The 14300-nt window shown below is 47.2% G+C and overlaps 1 protein-coding gene, 1 long non-coding RNA gene and 1 other non-coding gene across 3 annotated transcripts; 1 reads left to right on the top strand and 2 right to left on the bottom strand.

The window, feature by feature from the left end:
* Positions 1-3714: 3714 nt before the first annotated feature.
* Trnaa-ugc (transfer RNA alanine (anticodon UGC)) lies at positions 3715-3791 on the bottom strand. Its single transcript has one exon. It is a non-coding gene; the product is annotated as a tRNA-Ala (tRNA).
* Positions 3792-8945: 5154 nt separating this feature from the next.
* On the bottom strand, positions 8946-11801 carry LOC144368329 (uncharacterized). The gene is made up of 2 exons (XR_013428123.1): positions 11656-11801; positions 8946-11125 (listed from the first exon to the last, which is right to left on the bottom strand). It is a non-coding gene; the product is annotated as an uncharacterized LOC144368329 (long non-coding RNA).
* Positions 11802-11897: 96 nt separating this feature from the next.
* Klhdc9 (kelch domain containing 9) lies at positions 11898-14295 on the top strand. The gene is made up of 4 exons (XM_005341828.5): positions 11898-12574; positions 12830-12986; positions 13070-13268; positions 14019-14295. Exons 1-4 carry the CDS (start codon positions 12048-12050, stop codon positions 14183-14185), a joined length of 1050 nt encoding a protein of 349 aa, XP_005341885.4. The 5' UTR covers positions 11898-12047; the 3' UTR covers positions 14186-14295.
* The last annotated feature ends 5 nt before the right edge of the window (positions 14296-14300 follow it).

Genomic DNA, 14300 nt, shown 5'->3' with positions numbered 1-14300 from the left:
TCAGTGATAAAGTGACTGTGGGATCAATTCTTGAGAAAGAGAGAGAGAGAGATCCCAGAGAAATAATTTAAGTGGTCCCCTCTGACCTCATCCCTATATGGGAGGAGCCAAGGCACTGACCAAAGAATTAGCCCTATGGATTCCTGGCTTTCCTCTCAGGGCCTTTTCTCAGCTTTAACACCTTGTGACTAGGCTAGGATTTCCAAAAGTATATCAGCACAACTTGAGAGAAAGTTGTAAAATACCCTCTCTATGACCATTTTCCATTATTTATTTATTTATTTATTTATTTTGGTGGCACTGAGGACTGAACCCAGAGGCATTCTACCAACTGAAGTATCTCCCCCCGGGCCTTTTTATTTTTATTTTGATACAAGATCTTGCTAAATTGTCCAAGTTGGCCTTGAATTTTCAATCCTCCTGCATCAGCCTCCGAGTAATTGGGATTACAGACATGTACCACCATGCCTGGCCATTTTTCCTATTTTACCCCATGGTCATGGGGAAAGACACATGTCTGGACTTGGAAAGGACGATCTTGATTTCAAGCACTCTGTCCCTGTCTTCTGATAAGTATACTCATACTTGTCTGACCATGTGTTTTATATTCTGGATGTAAAAAAGTGACCACCATGTGAAACAAAACCTTATTAACCTACCTAGGATAGCCAGAGGAAAGGAGCACATTCTGAACCCTCTGAAAACTTAGTGAAGGACAGAAGCAAGATTCTAGCAGATTGGGGGGAAAAATACACACACACACACACACACACACACACACACACACACACACACACACATATATACATACACACACACACACATACAGTTTTTAACAGGTAAATAAAGAGCTAGGCATGGAAGAAGAAAAAATGTGGGTTAAAATCTTACAGAAGGGTCTTTCTGCCTGGAGAGGGGCAGGAAGGAGGAACCATGAAGCAGTAAGGAAAAGGAGTCATTTCATGTAGAATATTTACCGCCACTACCCCACCAACTCTACCTGTCAAAAAAAAAGTTTGTTTATTTATTTATTTTTTTAGAAGGGAGGGAGGATGAACCCAGAGCCTTGCACCTGGGAGCAGTCAACTACTGAGCTACACCCCTAGCCCCTTACTTGTCAAATCTTATTTCTCTCTCAAAACTGACCTTAAATGCCACATCTCCTGTGAAGTCTTCTCAGTTCCTCCCACCCAAAATTAATCTTTCTCTCTTCTATTCTTTCTCATCCTCTGTTAGTCTCTTTATTATAGCTTATGTGCTCATAATTTGTGCACATCTTATCTCCTGAACTAAATTGTAAGCTTTAGTTCAAGAAACATTGATTGAAGCCTGCTGTGTGCCAGGGATTTAGTAAATATGTTAAATGAGGGGACAGGATGAGAGTTGTAGTTTGTGAACTCCTTGAAAGTCAAGCCTGTTTTATAATCTTGTCTCAGTCATCCATACCAGGACAATTCATATCACCTAATGGAAACTGAATGCATCTTTGTTGAAGGCATGCATTTCTGAATAAATAAATGTCAGTATAGAGAAGGTAGTGAGGTTGAGTCAGGAAGTGGAGATCCCAACTCACCATAGTTACCATGTTGAGCCTGGGATGTGACCTGGACTTTAATCCTGCCTCTGGACTATGATCCCATCTCTGGCTCTGGATCCCAGTTCTCAGCAATGACCATGGCAGTGATCTCTTTTTCAAGGGCTATTTCCTGCAGGTCAGAAACAGATTCAAGGGCCAGGCTCGATGCCAAAACTCCCCAGTTTCTTTCCACCTCCACCTTGGCAAACCCCTTCCCCTCTTCAGGACTCTGGTCCCCACCTGTGCCAGGGGAACAGCCCCACCCTGATGCTGCTTTGAGATCCAGTGTGGCAGGGGTGGAGTAGAGCCAGGGGGAATGGGAGGGGGAGCATCCTGTATTATAATTCTAATTATCACACCTTGGATCCTATCACATGCTTTCAGAGGAGTTCCTTTACTTCCCACGGATTCACCCCTCCAGGTATAGGAAACCATAGTAGAAACTGAGGTATGGGGTGAGAAAGCAGTTAGATCGCAAGCTGGGTATTCAATGTCCTTCACCCTTTCCGTTCACAATATATTCCTTCTTCCAAAATGCTACCAGTCAGGATGTCTCAGCCCCTGATTGGGACCCTTAATCACTCACCCCCAACTCTTGCTTCATGGAACACTGAAGGGGAGCAGAACTTTCCAGAAGTTGTATTAAGGTAATGGTCAGGTTCTAGTAAACACAGGAAGAAACCTTGAATTGGGGAAAGGATGCTACCAGGCCTGAGGGGGAGCACCAGAGTCAGAGAGCTCCCAGGACTTTGATTGAGGTGGGGATCTCTAAGACGCTTCGTCCCCTCATTCCCTCGATCTTGCACATCTCACAAGGGCCATGCTTCTGGAGAATATGCCTCATACTTAGGCCTTCTTACCCTCTTCAGAGATGAAGACTGGGGAAGGCCCATTCCAAAGCAAACACTAGAAGAAAATATAAGTTGGAGAAGATTTTCAAAACCAGTGCCTGGCCAGGTATGGTAGCACAGGCCTATAAATCCCACCAACTTGGAATGCTAAACAGGAGGATCATAAATTCAAGGCCAGCCTGGGTAATTTAGTGAGACCTTCTCTCAAAATAAAAAATAGAAAGGACTGGGGATATAGCTCAGTATGTTCCTGGATTTAGACCCCATTACAAAAAAAGCAATGCCTGGTATTCTGGGTCCAATTCTTTCTTCTATAATGAATCCCCATTTCCCTCATGCCTCACTACCTACTCTCCTCCTACCCACATACTGAGCCCTAAGAATGGGAACAATTCAAGCCACAGTGGCATCTTTAGCATGTGTATTTGTGTGCATGGCATCCATTGTGTGCATACTTCCACACGTACCTTCCACTTTGTGTCAGGTTCAAGGGAGGTGACAGCACACATAACACAAGGGACCTGCTCTAAATCAGGAGAAAACTGAGACATAAACAACCATAACACACTGTATCTATCTCTCTATCTTAGCTCTATGTGTTCGTGATGCACATACATGGGGCTGTCTCTGTATACATTATAACTGTGGATATTCATTATCTGCATGTGTCCAAGCATCCGCTTAAACCAATCTCTGTCCCCATGACAGGCTGCACATCTAAGCCAAACCGGTTGGAGTGGGTTGTGCTGACATTTTTGTTTATGTCAATGGGACTTGAGGTGAGTCAGGGAGGGATGAGGTTGGGTGGAGTGCTGTGGGGGAGAAGAAGAGTGAGAGTGAGGGTCAAACTGGATGAGTGGGAGAGGGAGGGAATGGGTCCAGGTGAGAAGGGGTGGGGTGGGGTGGCAGGAGGATGGATTAGGGGTAGGAGTAGATGAGAGAGCTCCTTAATGAGCAGTTGGTCTGCAGTGAGATCTCAGGTTAGAAAAGGGTCAGAGACTTGGGGGAGACCCTTGGGCTTTGGGAGAAAAGAGAGTGAATAATAAGTCAGAATGTGAGTAAGTAGAAGTGTGGGTATGGACAAAATGTTTACAATCCACCTAGGCAGCTTTGTCTCTCAGTGCCATCTGCTCATTCTTTTGGTTTCTGCATGGTTTGTACAGAAAGGTGTTGGAGAGCTGAATGACATGGTAAAAGATAGTTGGTAATGGAACTTGACCCCATCGCCAGGACTGAAACCACTGCACACAGTAGCTTCAAATTTACTTTTTTTTTTTTTTTTTTTTTTGGTGGTGCTGGGGATTGAACCCAGGGCCTTGTGCATGCAAGGCAAGCACTCTACCAACTGAGCTACATCCTCAACCCTTGAAATTTACTTCTTCAGCTCCTCCCAAGGATGTTCCTCATCCATGGAGGTGTGGGGAGAGACCCCCATACAGAACACAGGGCCTCTAGCCCCTATTCCTTCACTGAAAAACACAACTGCTTACCTCCAACTGGAGCTTCACTGTGTCCAATATTAGGATGGTGGCATATTGTTTTCCAGGATATTCCACTAAATGTTGTCATGTGCTGTGTTCCCTCTGTCTGTCAATCCTGCAAGACTTCTGGTTCTTTAATACCCAGTCCCATCTTTAATGATAATCACATTTTCTGGTTGCCTAACAACATCCTTCTGGGCTCAGGGGACTGGGTTTGCTGGTTCCTTGAGGGCTCTAATGCAGGGGTGAACACCCAGGGGAAGAGGAAACTGAACACAAGGCACATTTGGGTCCTGTTTCTTGACAGACCCAGTTTGTGCAAAGCTCCTCCTCTTGTTCTCACCCAACTTCAATAAACACACTACTGCAAAATCAGGGAGCAAACATGGGTTAAGAGACAAACGTCTATATTATTTGACCCTGTGTCTCTGAATGGGCTGGTAGTTTCATTTGTTTGGTTGGTTTTAGTACTGATGATTGAACCCAGGATACTTTATCATTGAACTACATCCCAGCCCTTTTTATTTTTTTCATTTTGAAACAGGGTCTCACTAAGTTGCCAAGGCTAGCCCCAAACTTGTGATCCTTCTGCTTCAGACTCCCAAGTTGCTGATTACAGGTATGTGCCACTGTGCCCACTTCTGGCGCTTGTAGGAGGCTCTTAGAATAGGTCCTGGCTGGTAAAGGGTGACAGTAGGAGCCTTCATGGAAACCAAAGTCTTCCAAGTGATGACAATAGAAGATGACAGCAGAAGATTCAGCAGCAGAGAAGGGACAAGAACAAGAGTTAGGGGGGTCCTGAGAATTTGGTAAGAGAATGGATTCCAGTAATGGTCCCACATTCTTCCCCTGTCTCCAACCCAACCATGCAAAGAGGCTGCTCCAGGGAGCCTGTCTATGAGACAGTATGGAAGCAGCCCTCCAAGGTCAACCTGGCCTATTGAGTCTACATCACCAGGGACATCTTCAGGTGAAGTCCAGAGGACTTCACACACTCCAGTGTTCAAACGTCCAACTTGGATGCTAAGGATGTGGTTTCTTTCTGAACTAAAGATGGCCACTTCCTGGCAACTCCTGTTACCACAAAACTCAGTTTCCACTGGGCATGGTGGTGAGCCCAGAGGCTCAGGAAACTGAAGCAGGAGGATTACAAGTTCAAAGCTAATCTCAGCAATTTAGCAAAGCCCTAAGCAACTTAGTGAGACCCTGTCCCAAAATAAAAAATAGAAAATAAGCATGAGATGTGGCTCAGTGGTAAAAGCACTCTTGGGTTTAATGTCCAGTTTAAAAACAAAACAAAAAGAAAGAAAAAGAAAAGAAATCTCAGCTTCCTTGGGGGAACACATCAGAGACCCTACAATCAAACATCACCCTTGGACCAGGCACCAGGAAAATATGACAGCTGCAAAGCAGAATATGGGGCTGTGGGTCAAGAAAGAGACAATGACCTGGGTCCCATGGTACATGCTGGTCATTCATAAAACTCAGGAGGCTGAGGCAGGAGGATTACAAGTTTGAGGCTAGCCTAGGCAACTTACAGAGACCTTGTCTCAAAATTAAAAAAATAAAAAGGTCTGGGAATCCTTGCTAGTCTGTTTCCCTCCTTGGGTTCAGGACTCCACCCATGGTGAAATCCTAGTCTCTGTAAAATTCCCACCTATTCAGGTCCCACTCACTCAAATCTTCATCAGTAATCAAAGCCTATGACAATGCCCAGGGACCCTCAAGGTGGTGATACAATTCTAGTATGCAGACAGAAGGAAGTCTGGCCATTCCTGGAAAGTTCCAAAACCCCTCTAGGAAAGTCAGATGGCTGGCTCAGCTCAGCAAAGAAAAAAAGTGCAGCATCCCAGAGAGAGAAACACATAAATTCAAACAGTGAGAGACAGAAGAAAATTTAGAAAGATACATTGAAAAAGAAAAGAAAAAAAAAAAGCTGGATATGGTGGCACATGCCTGTAATCCCAGCACCTCAGGAGGTTAAAGCAGGAAGAGGCTAGTCTGGGCAATTTAGCAAGACCCTGTCTCAAAATAAAAAGGACTGGGGATGTAGCTCAATGGTAGAGTGCCCCTGGCTTCAATTCCCAGGACCAAAACAACTAATTAAAATAAAAAGATGAATCACAAACACACTTGGTGTTATTGAAGAGGAGATATGTAAAGATATCTAAAGTGGCTGAGACAAAATCTGAAACAGAGTAAGACCTGAAGAGAAATTTCTGAATGCCTACTTCCCACAGGTGGATCACTTAGGTACTTCCCTCTTGTGCCCTTAGTTCCCACCACTCAACAATGATCCCTTAAAGCACAAGAAGTAAAATCAAGAATCAATAAATGGGATGGATTCAAGCTAAAGAGCTTCTTTTCAGCAAAGGAAACAATCAATAATGTGAAGAAAGAGCTTACAGAATGGGAGAAAATCTTGACCACATGTACCTCAGATGAAGACTAATCTCCAGGTTATATAAAGAATTCAAAAAACGTAACACCAAAAATACAAATAACCCAATCAATAAATAGGCTAAGAAACTGAACAGACACTTCACAGAAGAAGAAATAGAGTGGATCAACAAACATGAAATTATATTCATCTCTAGCAATTAGAGAAATGCAAACCAAACCTACTCTAAGATTTCATCTCACTCTAATCAGAAAGGCAGTTACCAAGAATGCAAGCAATAAGTGTTGGTGAGGATGTGGAAGAAAAAGATGCACTCATACATTGCTGGTGGGATTGAAAATTGGTGCAACCACTCTGGAAAGCAGTATGGAGATACCTCAGAAAAACTTGGAATGGAACCACCATTTGACCCAGCTATCCCACTCCTCAGTTTATACTAAAGGACTTAAAGTCAGCATACTATGGTGATGCACCACATTAATGTTTACAGCAGTTCAATTTCTCATAGCTAAACTATTGAAGCAAACTAGATGCCCTTCAACAGATGAATGAATAAAGAAAAAGTGGTATATATCACAATGGACTATTACTCAGTCTTAAAGAAGAATGAAATTATGGCATTTGCAGGTAAATGAATGGAACTGAAAATATCATGCTAAGTGTTTGTTTGTTGTTTTTCCTCTCCCTCTCCCCTCCCTTCCCTACCTCCTGTTTTCTTTCCTGTCTCCTCCAAAATATGAGCTTGGTTCAGTCTAAGCAGAGGAAGTAGAAGTTCTGGAAAGTTTCTCTCCCCCCGAGTCTGGAGTTGGCAAAGCAATGAACAGACTACCTATCACACCAGGTGGAACTGGAGGAGGTAGAGAACTGGACAAGGTATGGTCAAGGAGGGTGTGGTTCAGGCTCCATGTCCAACCAAGTGAAATGCCTACTGCTAAGGCTCAAAGTTGGAGCCAGAAACACAAAGCTGGAAGAGAGAAGCTGGAAAGGCCCCTGGGGTGGGGAGTTCCCATTTTTCTCCAGAAGAGGCAGAAAATAACCTTCTGTCAGAACAAAACAGGCACAAGCAAGAGCATAAAACGGACATATAGGCCAATAAAGTTTTGGCTAAGTGACCCCACCTCCCAGTTCCTAGCCTAATTTTAGAAGTGTGTCAATTCTGATTCCACCTGTTGGGAGGTAAGACAGAAGCCTTAGAGAGAAGGCTGGCTTTCAGATTTCAGCAAAGGACATTAGAAATTAATTTTATGTGGCTTAGTTGTTGGGTTTTTTTGGTTTTGTGGTTTTGTCTTGTTTTTTATTTTATTTTTTTGGCTATGCTAGGGATCAAACCCCTAGGGCCTCATGCATGCTATGCAAGTGCTCTACCTCTGAGCTATATTGTCATTTTTTTTTTTTTAATTTGAGACGGGGTCTCACTAGGTTGCCCAGGCTGGCCTCAAACTTATTTTGCAATCTTCCTGCCTGAGTAGCTGGGATTACAGGGTTACACCATAATGCCAGGTATGTGTGCGTATGTGTGTGTGTGTGTACATGTATGTGTGTATGTGTATCTATATATATATATATATATATACATATACATATATGTGTGTGTTTGTGTGTGTGTATCCTGGGTATTTAACCCAGGAATGCTTTACCACTGAGCTATATCCTCAGCACCACTTTCTATTTTGAGGCAGGTTCTCACCAAGTTGCTTACAGCCTCACTAAGTTGCCAAGGCCAGCCTTGAACTTGTGATCCTCCTGCCTCAGCCTCCCTAGGATTACAGATATGTACCACCTTGCCCAGCCTTGTTGCTTTTCAAAGAGATTTTTAGCATGATCTTGGAAAACTGAGAATCTTGCCTGACAGGCATAGGAAAAGCTATAGTTGGCTGGGCAGCAACTCTTTTTTTTTTTTTTTTTTTTAGGTGGTACCAATCTGTGTTTATTGAATAACCTAGGTCCATGAAATGGTGAATGATTTGACATCAAGGAAGCCATAGGTGTATCCCCCTTTTCAGTGAAAAACAAACCCCTCCCACCCCTAACAATGAGAAAAGGCACAGGATATACACATGACACAAAGGCCCAGCTGCCCAAGTGGGCAGGGTCCATAAATTATAGTGACAGTGGGGGAAGGGCAGGAGATAGAAAGGGGGCTGGGGTCCAAGCATATGAGGGGCCCTGCTGTGTGCACTCCCTACCTGTGTTGGGGCTCCTGCCTATCCTGTCCCAACCAGCTTGAAGGGATGAGAAGCAAGGGAGGGGGTCCGCTCAGTCTCTCAGGAGGCCCTGGGGAAATAGTGTCTTCAGGGACACCCTAAGCCAGGGGATCTAGAAAAGGACTTTTCCTCCTAGGAGTCCCATCAATGCAAGGGATCTTGTTCCTAACACCCACCCCCAAAGGAGGAGCTTGCCACTGGGGCTTGGGGCTGGTCCCTGCCACCCTGGCTTATTTTCAAGACAAGAATTAGGGATAAAAATATACTATGGAGGTAGGAGTTAGGGTGGGGGTAGGAAGGAACTAAGGAATCATGTTGAAGACCCCTGGTCCCCAGGCCTAATAGGCGGCTTTGTCCCTTCCAGTCCTCTGGGCCCACCCTGAGCTTGGGCTGGCATCCCAGGGGGTAAGGGAGTGGGAAGGAACAGGACAATTAAATAAGATACCATTTATTTTTTTAAAAATTAAAAAATAATGCCAACATTATTTCATCCATCCCCAGGCCAACCCCTGCCTCCCACCCACCTCCCCAGGGCTGGGTTCCCCTCCTTCCCTGGCTGTCCCGCATAATGACTAGAAAACAATGAACTGGCTTAGTCAGGCACAGGGGAGGGAATGCAAACCCAGGGAAAGAAATAAAAGATGCCACAGCAACTTTGCCCTGCATCACGGCAGCCCCAAGCACAAAGATATAAAAACATTCCTATAAAAAGGGGGAGGGGCATGCTGGGCACTATGCTGAGGGCAAAGTGCTCTCTGGTGCCCAGAGACCTCATCCCCTAGAGAGAAAGCCTGATAAAAAACAAGGAAGCAGAAAGGGGAGCTGTTCAGAGAGTCTTGGGACTGGAGGCGTGGGTTTGGCAGTGTCCCCTGCTGCTTTCAACTGAAGGGACACCCCCATTTCTGCTTCACAGCCTCTCCTCTCAGCCAGCTAGGGCCTGGACCACAGGTGTCTACTGACAGCAGCCCAAGGGCTCTCTGGCCTGAGGTGGTCCAAAAGCCTCAGCAGGTAAACAGCTCAGAGGACAAGGCTCACCTCCAGCTCAGAGGGAGGAGGGCAAAGGACAGAGGGAAGAGGAAGACAGGGCCTGAGAGAGAGGATGAGCCTGGGAGAAAGAGACTGAGAGAAGTGGAGGGAGGTGGGCTAAGCCTGTGGTTAGGAGGCGGCAATGGCAGTGCCACTTCCCAGCTTGACAATCATCTGCTGGCAGTCACTGCAGGAGCGCCGGTCGCCCATCTTCTCCAGCGTGCAGGCAGCCTCAGCTGCCCGGGGAGGAGAGGAAGGAGAGGGGAAGGTGGCGGCAAGCCAGAAGGATGGCGGTAGCCCGCTCTCGCTGGCCAGGCCAGGCGTCCATCTCTCCATGCTTGGTGTTTTGAGTGGTGCGCCTCCTCCGCAGGCTGTGCTCCAGCAGCTGGTGGGTGCGGGTAGGGCTGGCTCCTGCCATTAAGCGCACAGTGGCTTCATGCAGGAACACCTTGCGGTACGCTGGGCAGAAGCTGTGCGCCAGCCTGCGCAGGCTTCCTAGGTCTCTCTGGAAGCCAGCCAGCTCAGCACCTGATGCATGGTAGGTCTCACCCAAGGCCTGGCTGACCCCTGCTTGCTTTTGCCAGAGTGCTGTCTGCAGTGACAGTAATAAGTCGCAAGTCAGCAGCTGGACCACGTGGTTGAGGGCAGGGTCAGCAGTGGTCCCACTGACATTGAGGCTGCTCCATTGGTGGCCACTGGCCCTCTCGCAATGACAGAAGGAATTCTGAGGGCAGCAACTCTTGAGATTGCTGAATCTTAGCTTTCTGATCAGGTGGGAAACCCATCCTGATAATCTTCTGTGCCTTCCTACCCATACCCTCTCTATGCTGTTTTCTCTGAGGACCAAGAGTTGGAATCAGGAGGGAAAAAGCCCTGCTATACTGTCAGCCCCCTGAATTATATGTCCACCCCCACTGAAGCCTTGGTGTATATATATCTCTCTCTAGTTTGTTTTTGTAGTACTAGGGATTGAACCCAGGGATCCTTTACCACTGAGCTACATCCTCAGTTCTTTTAATTTTTATTTTGAAGCAGGATCTCACTAAGTTGCCCAGGCTGGCCTAGAACTTGAGATCCTCCTGCCTCAGCTTCCCAAGTTGCTGATATCACAGATGTGTGCCACCTTGTCCTAGTGCCTTGCCACTCTCTATGACCTCAGTTTCTCTGGCATAGTGGGAAGCAAGTTGATGGGTAGAAACCAAAGGCAAAAGTAGAAGCCGTCATTTCCACTTACATCTCAACCCTGGGGCAGAAATAGATCCTATTTCTATCCACACCAGCTGGGCTACAAAATATGTCTGCATTTTCTCCCACAGCTGAAACTAGTCTGTTTAGATCTGGGCCTCTTCATTCTTCACTGGGTCCTGCAGGGACAGAGTTAAGAAGTTCAGGAACCTGCCTTGAATAAAAGGAAGATACGAGGGAGGGGCAGGAATGTGTTTTTCTCACTCCTCCTCGACTTCACGCCCACCCATCTTCTAAGGCTGGGCAGCTTCCTCTGCCCTGGATCTTATCAGGAGAAACTCCCTGCCCTTAATCCTGAGTTCCAAATGCACAGTGCCTCCATTTCCCTAAATTGTTGGAGTCTGATGAGAAAAAATGAAATAAAAAGTTATTCTTCCCAGGACTCTGTAGTTAAAACTCGTCTAAGCCTCAAGTATCCCTAAGGGATTTTCCCTCCCAGACCCCAACTAAACCAAGCACACGTCTACCTACACACACACACACACACACAGACACAAACACACACACACACACACACACCATTCCCTGCATCCCCACCATTGGACCCTGACAGGCTGGGTTCTACTACCCTCTAGTGGCCAGAGCTTAGAGGACTCTCGCACCTTCAAGGCCTTTACCACCGAATGGTCTAGAAAACACCTGAGAGAAACCAACATCTCATTTCATAAATGAGAAAGCTGAAGGGACCTAGAGAGTTGGGAATATCTGGGACTACCCAATCTCGTGACTCCCAGGCCAGGGCTCAGTCCACTTTCACTTCCTCACCCTCTGACACGTTAGTGCTTCCTGCCTCATCCCTAGGAAATCAATCCAAGTTGGAAACATTGAAGCCAAAAGGACCCAGTCCCTCCCCGTCCGGGTGGCGCTTCACCTGAACCTCAGGTGTCAAGTCAGCTAACAGGGATTCTTCTGAGGAGCTGGATACTCCTCGACTTTCTGAGGTTAACAATCTTTCAGGATTATGATTGACAAAGCACATCTGCTGTCGCCTGAGCGATACTACCGTATCACTCCTGGTAGCGCCCCAGGTCTCCTGTCTCCATGGTAACCGGTGCTTTGCGACCTTCAGTTTGCAGCGGTCGCGCTGCAGCCACTGCAGTGGTTGCTAAGCGACCGCGGAGAGGAGGCACCGACTCGAGGTGGGGGACCTGGGCCGGTGTCCTAGAGGGAAGGTTCCCAGGGAGGCTCACGGAAGGAAAAGTGCCTGGCCTCGCGTGTAGGGGTGCGGTACGGGACGCAGACCCCGCTGCTTTCTCGGCACCCATGGCGGTGGCGATGCCCCCGAGTCGGGTGGGGGTCTCGGGCTGGAGCTGGCGGCCGGTGGCTCGAGACGCGCTTCTGGCTCGGGCCTTCCATTCGTGCACCGAACTGCGGGGACGGTTCTATCTGGTGGGGGGTCTTCTAACAGGTGGAGCGAGAAAGCCCAGCAGTGATACGGTGGTCTTCGATCCGACTGAGGGCCAGGCTGTGCGGCTGGAAGCCAGGGACAGCCCCCTGCTCAGTCACCATGACGCGGCAAACGTGGGCGGGCGTTGGCTCTGCGTGGTGGGCGGCTGGGACGGGTCGCGACGCCTGACCACAGTGAAGGTGCTGGACACAGAGCATGGAGTGTGGGAAGCGTGGACTGCGACCCCTGACAACTGCCCTCCTGCTGGCCTCAGTAGTCACACCTGCACTCGCCTTTCCGATCGGGAGCTGAGGGTGGCTGGCCGAGAGGGTGGTACCCGCACTCAGCGACGATATGGAAGCATCTACACCTTAACTCTGGACCCGAGTGCCCGCACCTATTGGTATGGTATCCCCTGCCCAAAACCTTTCATTACACTTTGGGAAAGCAAAAATTAAACTTTTCAGGCAAATAATCCATATCCTCGCCCCACCACCCTCTTTCCTCTGTATAAAATAGCTGAACCCTCTATAACATTGCTTTCCCTGGGATCTACCCAGGCATCCTCTCTGTCCTCGGCAAGGGGTAGTGGGGAAAAGGCAGTAAATTTACATTTCCTGAAAACTCCACTCAGAGCTGAATTTCTGTATATCCACAGCTACAAAGAAGACTACCACACAGCTTCCCGCTCAGGTCACTGTGCTGCCCTGCTCCAAACTTCTGGGCCCCACCCTGGTCATCAGTTATTGCTCTTTGGGGGTTGCAACTCCGCTGAACCAGAAATAGCTGGGCAATGGAGTCAAGGGAAGATTAAGGTATTATCTGCTCACATCATACTAAGGGGGTTAAAATTGTGAGGCCCAAAACCCTACAGACAGTCCCTTCTTTCTCCCCCAAGGAGGAACCTCCTATTGCCCCTCGTTTGATGGAACAGCTTGCAAGGCTTGTGAGCAAGGGGCAGGGGTCCCGGCAAGGACCCCAGGGACTGCGTCATCACTCATGTTCTGTGGTGGGGCCTTTTGCTGTGCTGTTTGGTGGAGAAAGTCTGACCAGAGCTAGAGACACCATCTGCAACGACCTCTACATCTATGATACCCGTGAGAGTCAAACTAATGGCTGAAGGGAAGTGAGGGGAGGTGGGAAGAGAATCTAAATACTACAGAAAGAGTATGGAGGGCCAGTGGCATGCCTGTAATCCCAGCGGCTCAGGAGGCTGAGGCAGGAGGATTTTGAGTTCAAACCCAGCCCCAGCAACTTAGGGAGGCTCTAAGCAACTCAGTGAGACCTGCCTGTAAATAAAATGCAAAAAATGGTCTGGGGATGTGCCCCAGTGGTTGAGTGCCCCTTGGTTCAATCCCTGCTACCAAAAAAAAAAAAAATAAATGAAAAAAAGGGGCTGGAATGTGGCTTAGTGCCCCTGGATTCAATCTCTGGTACCAAACAAACAAAAACAAGTATGGGGTAGGGAGGAGGAATTCGTTTACAAAGAGTACACAGAATATTTGTGGGTCTATTGAAGAGGCCCATAAATCGAGTGAGGAAAAAAAAAATAATGGACAAACACTTGGTTGTGTTGAATCCTATGGGGCATGGCAGGGCATGGCGGTGCATGCCTATAATCCCACCTACTCAGGAGGCTGAGACAAAAGGATCCCAAGTTCCAGGCCAGCTTTGTAAATTTAGTGAGGACATATCTCAAAATAAAAAGGGTTGGGTGTGTAGTTCAGTGGTAGAGCTTTCCTGGGTCAAACTTTTACTAAGAGGCCAAAAAAAAAAAAAAAAAAGAGTGCCATGGGTGACAAAGTGCATCTCTACCTCTGTAATCATCCTCTGCCCCTATCCAACAGGCAAATCTCCTTCTCTGTGGTTCCACTTCCCCTGTGCAGACCGTGGGCTGAAACGTGTGGGTCATCGAACCTGTCTTTGGAATGATCAGCTTTACCTGGTTGGGGGTTTTGGTGAGGATGGCAGGACAGCTAACCCACAGGTTTGCATCCTGGACCTCTTTATTTAAAAAATAGTGTCAAACACACTGCCAAGACTCTGGTTGCAAACCCATAAAGCATTATCACCACTGCTGTCTGCCTCATTTCAAGTGCTTATTAAATTTCAATTGAGAATCGACATTT

This window comes from Ictidomys tridecemlineatus, chromosome 11 (genome assembly GCF_052094955.1).
Source record: "Ictidomys tridecemlineatus isolate mIctTri1 chromosome 11, mIctTri1.hap1, whole genome shotgun sequence".
Classification (NCBI taxonomy): Eukaryota; Metazoa; Chordata; class Mammalia; order Rodentia; family Sciuridae; genus Ictidomys; species Ictidomys tridecemlineatus.
Note: the sequence above shows the minus strand (reverse complement) of the source record. Positions and strands in the feature narration are given on the sequence as shown.

Excerpts from the sequence above, each read along its gene's own strand:
- Klhdc9 (XM_005341828.5), top strand. The coding sequence starts at position 12,048 with ATGGCGGTGGCGATGCCCCCGAGTCGGGTGGGGGTCTCGGGCTGGAGC. Across the intron at positions 12,575-12,829 it reads CCGAGTGCCCGCACCTATTG|CTACAAAGAAGACTACCACA; the intron begins GTATGGTATCCC and ends GTATATCCACAG. Across the intron at positions 12,987-13,069 it reads GGAGTCAAGGGAAGATTAAG|GAGGAACCTCCTATTGCCCC; the intron begins GTATTATCTGCT and ends TTCTCCCCCAAG.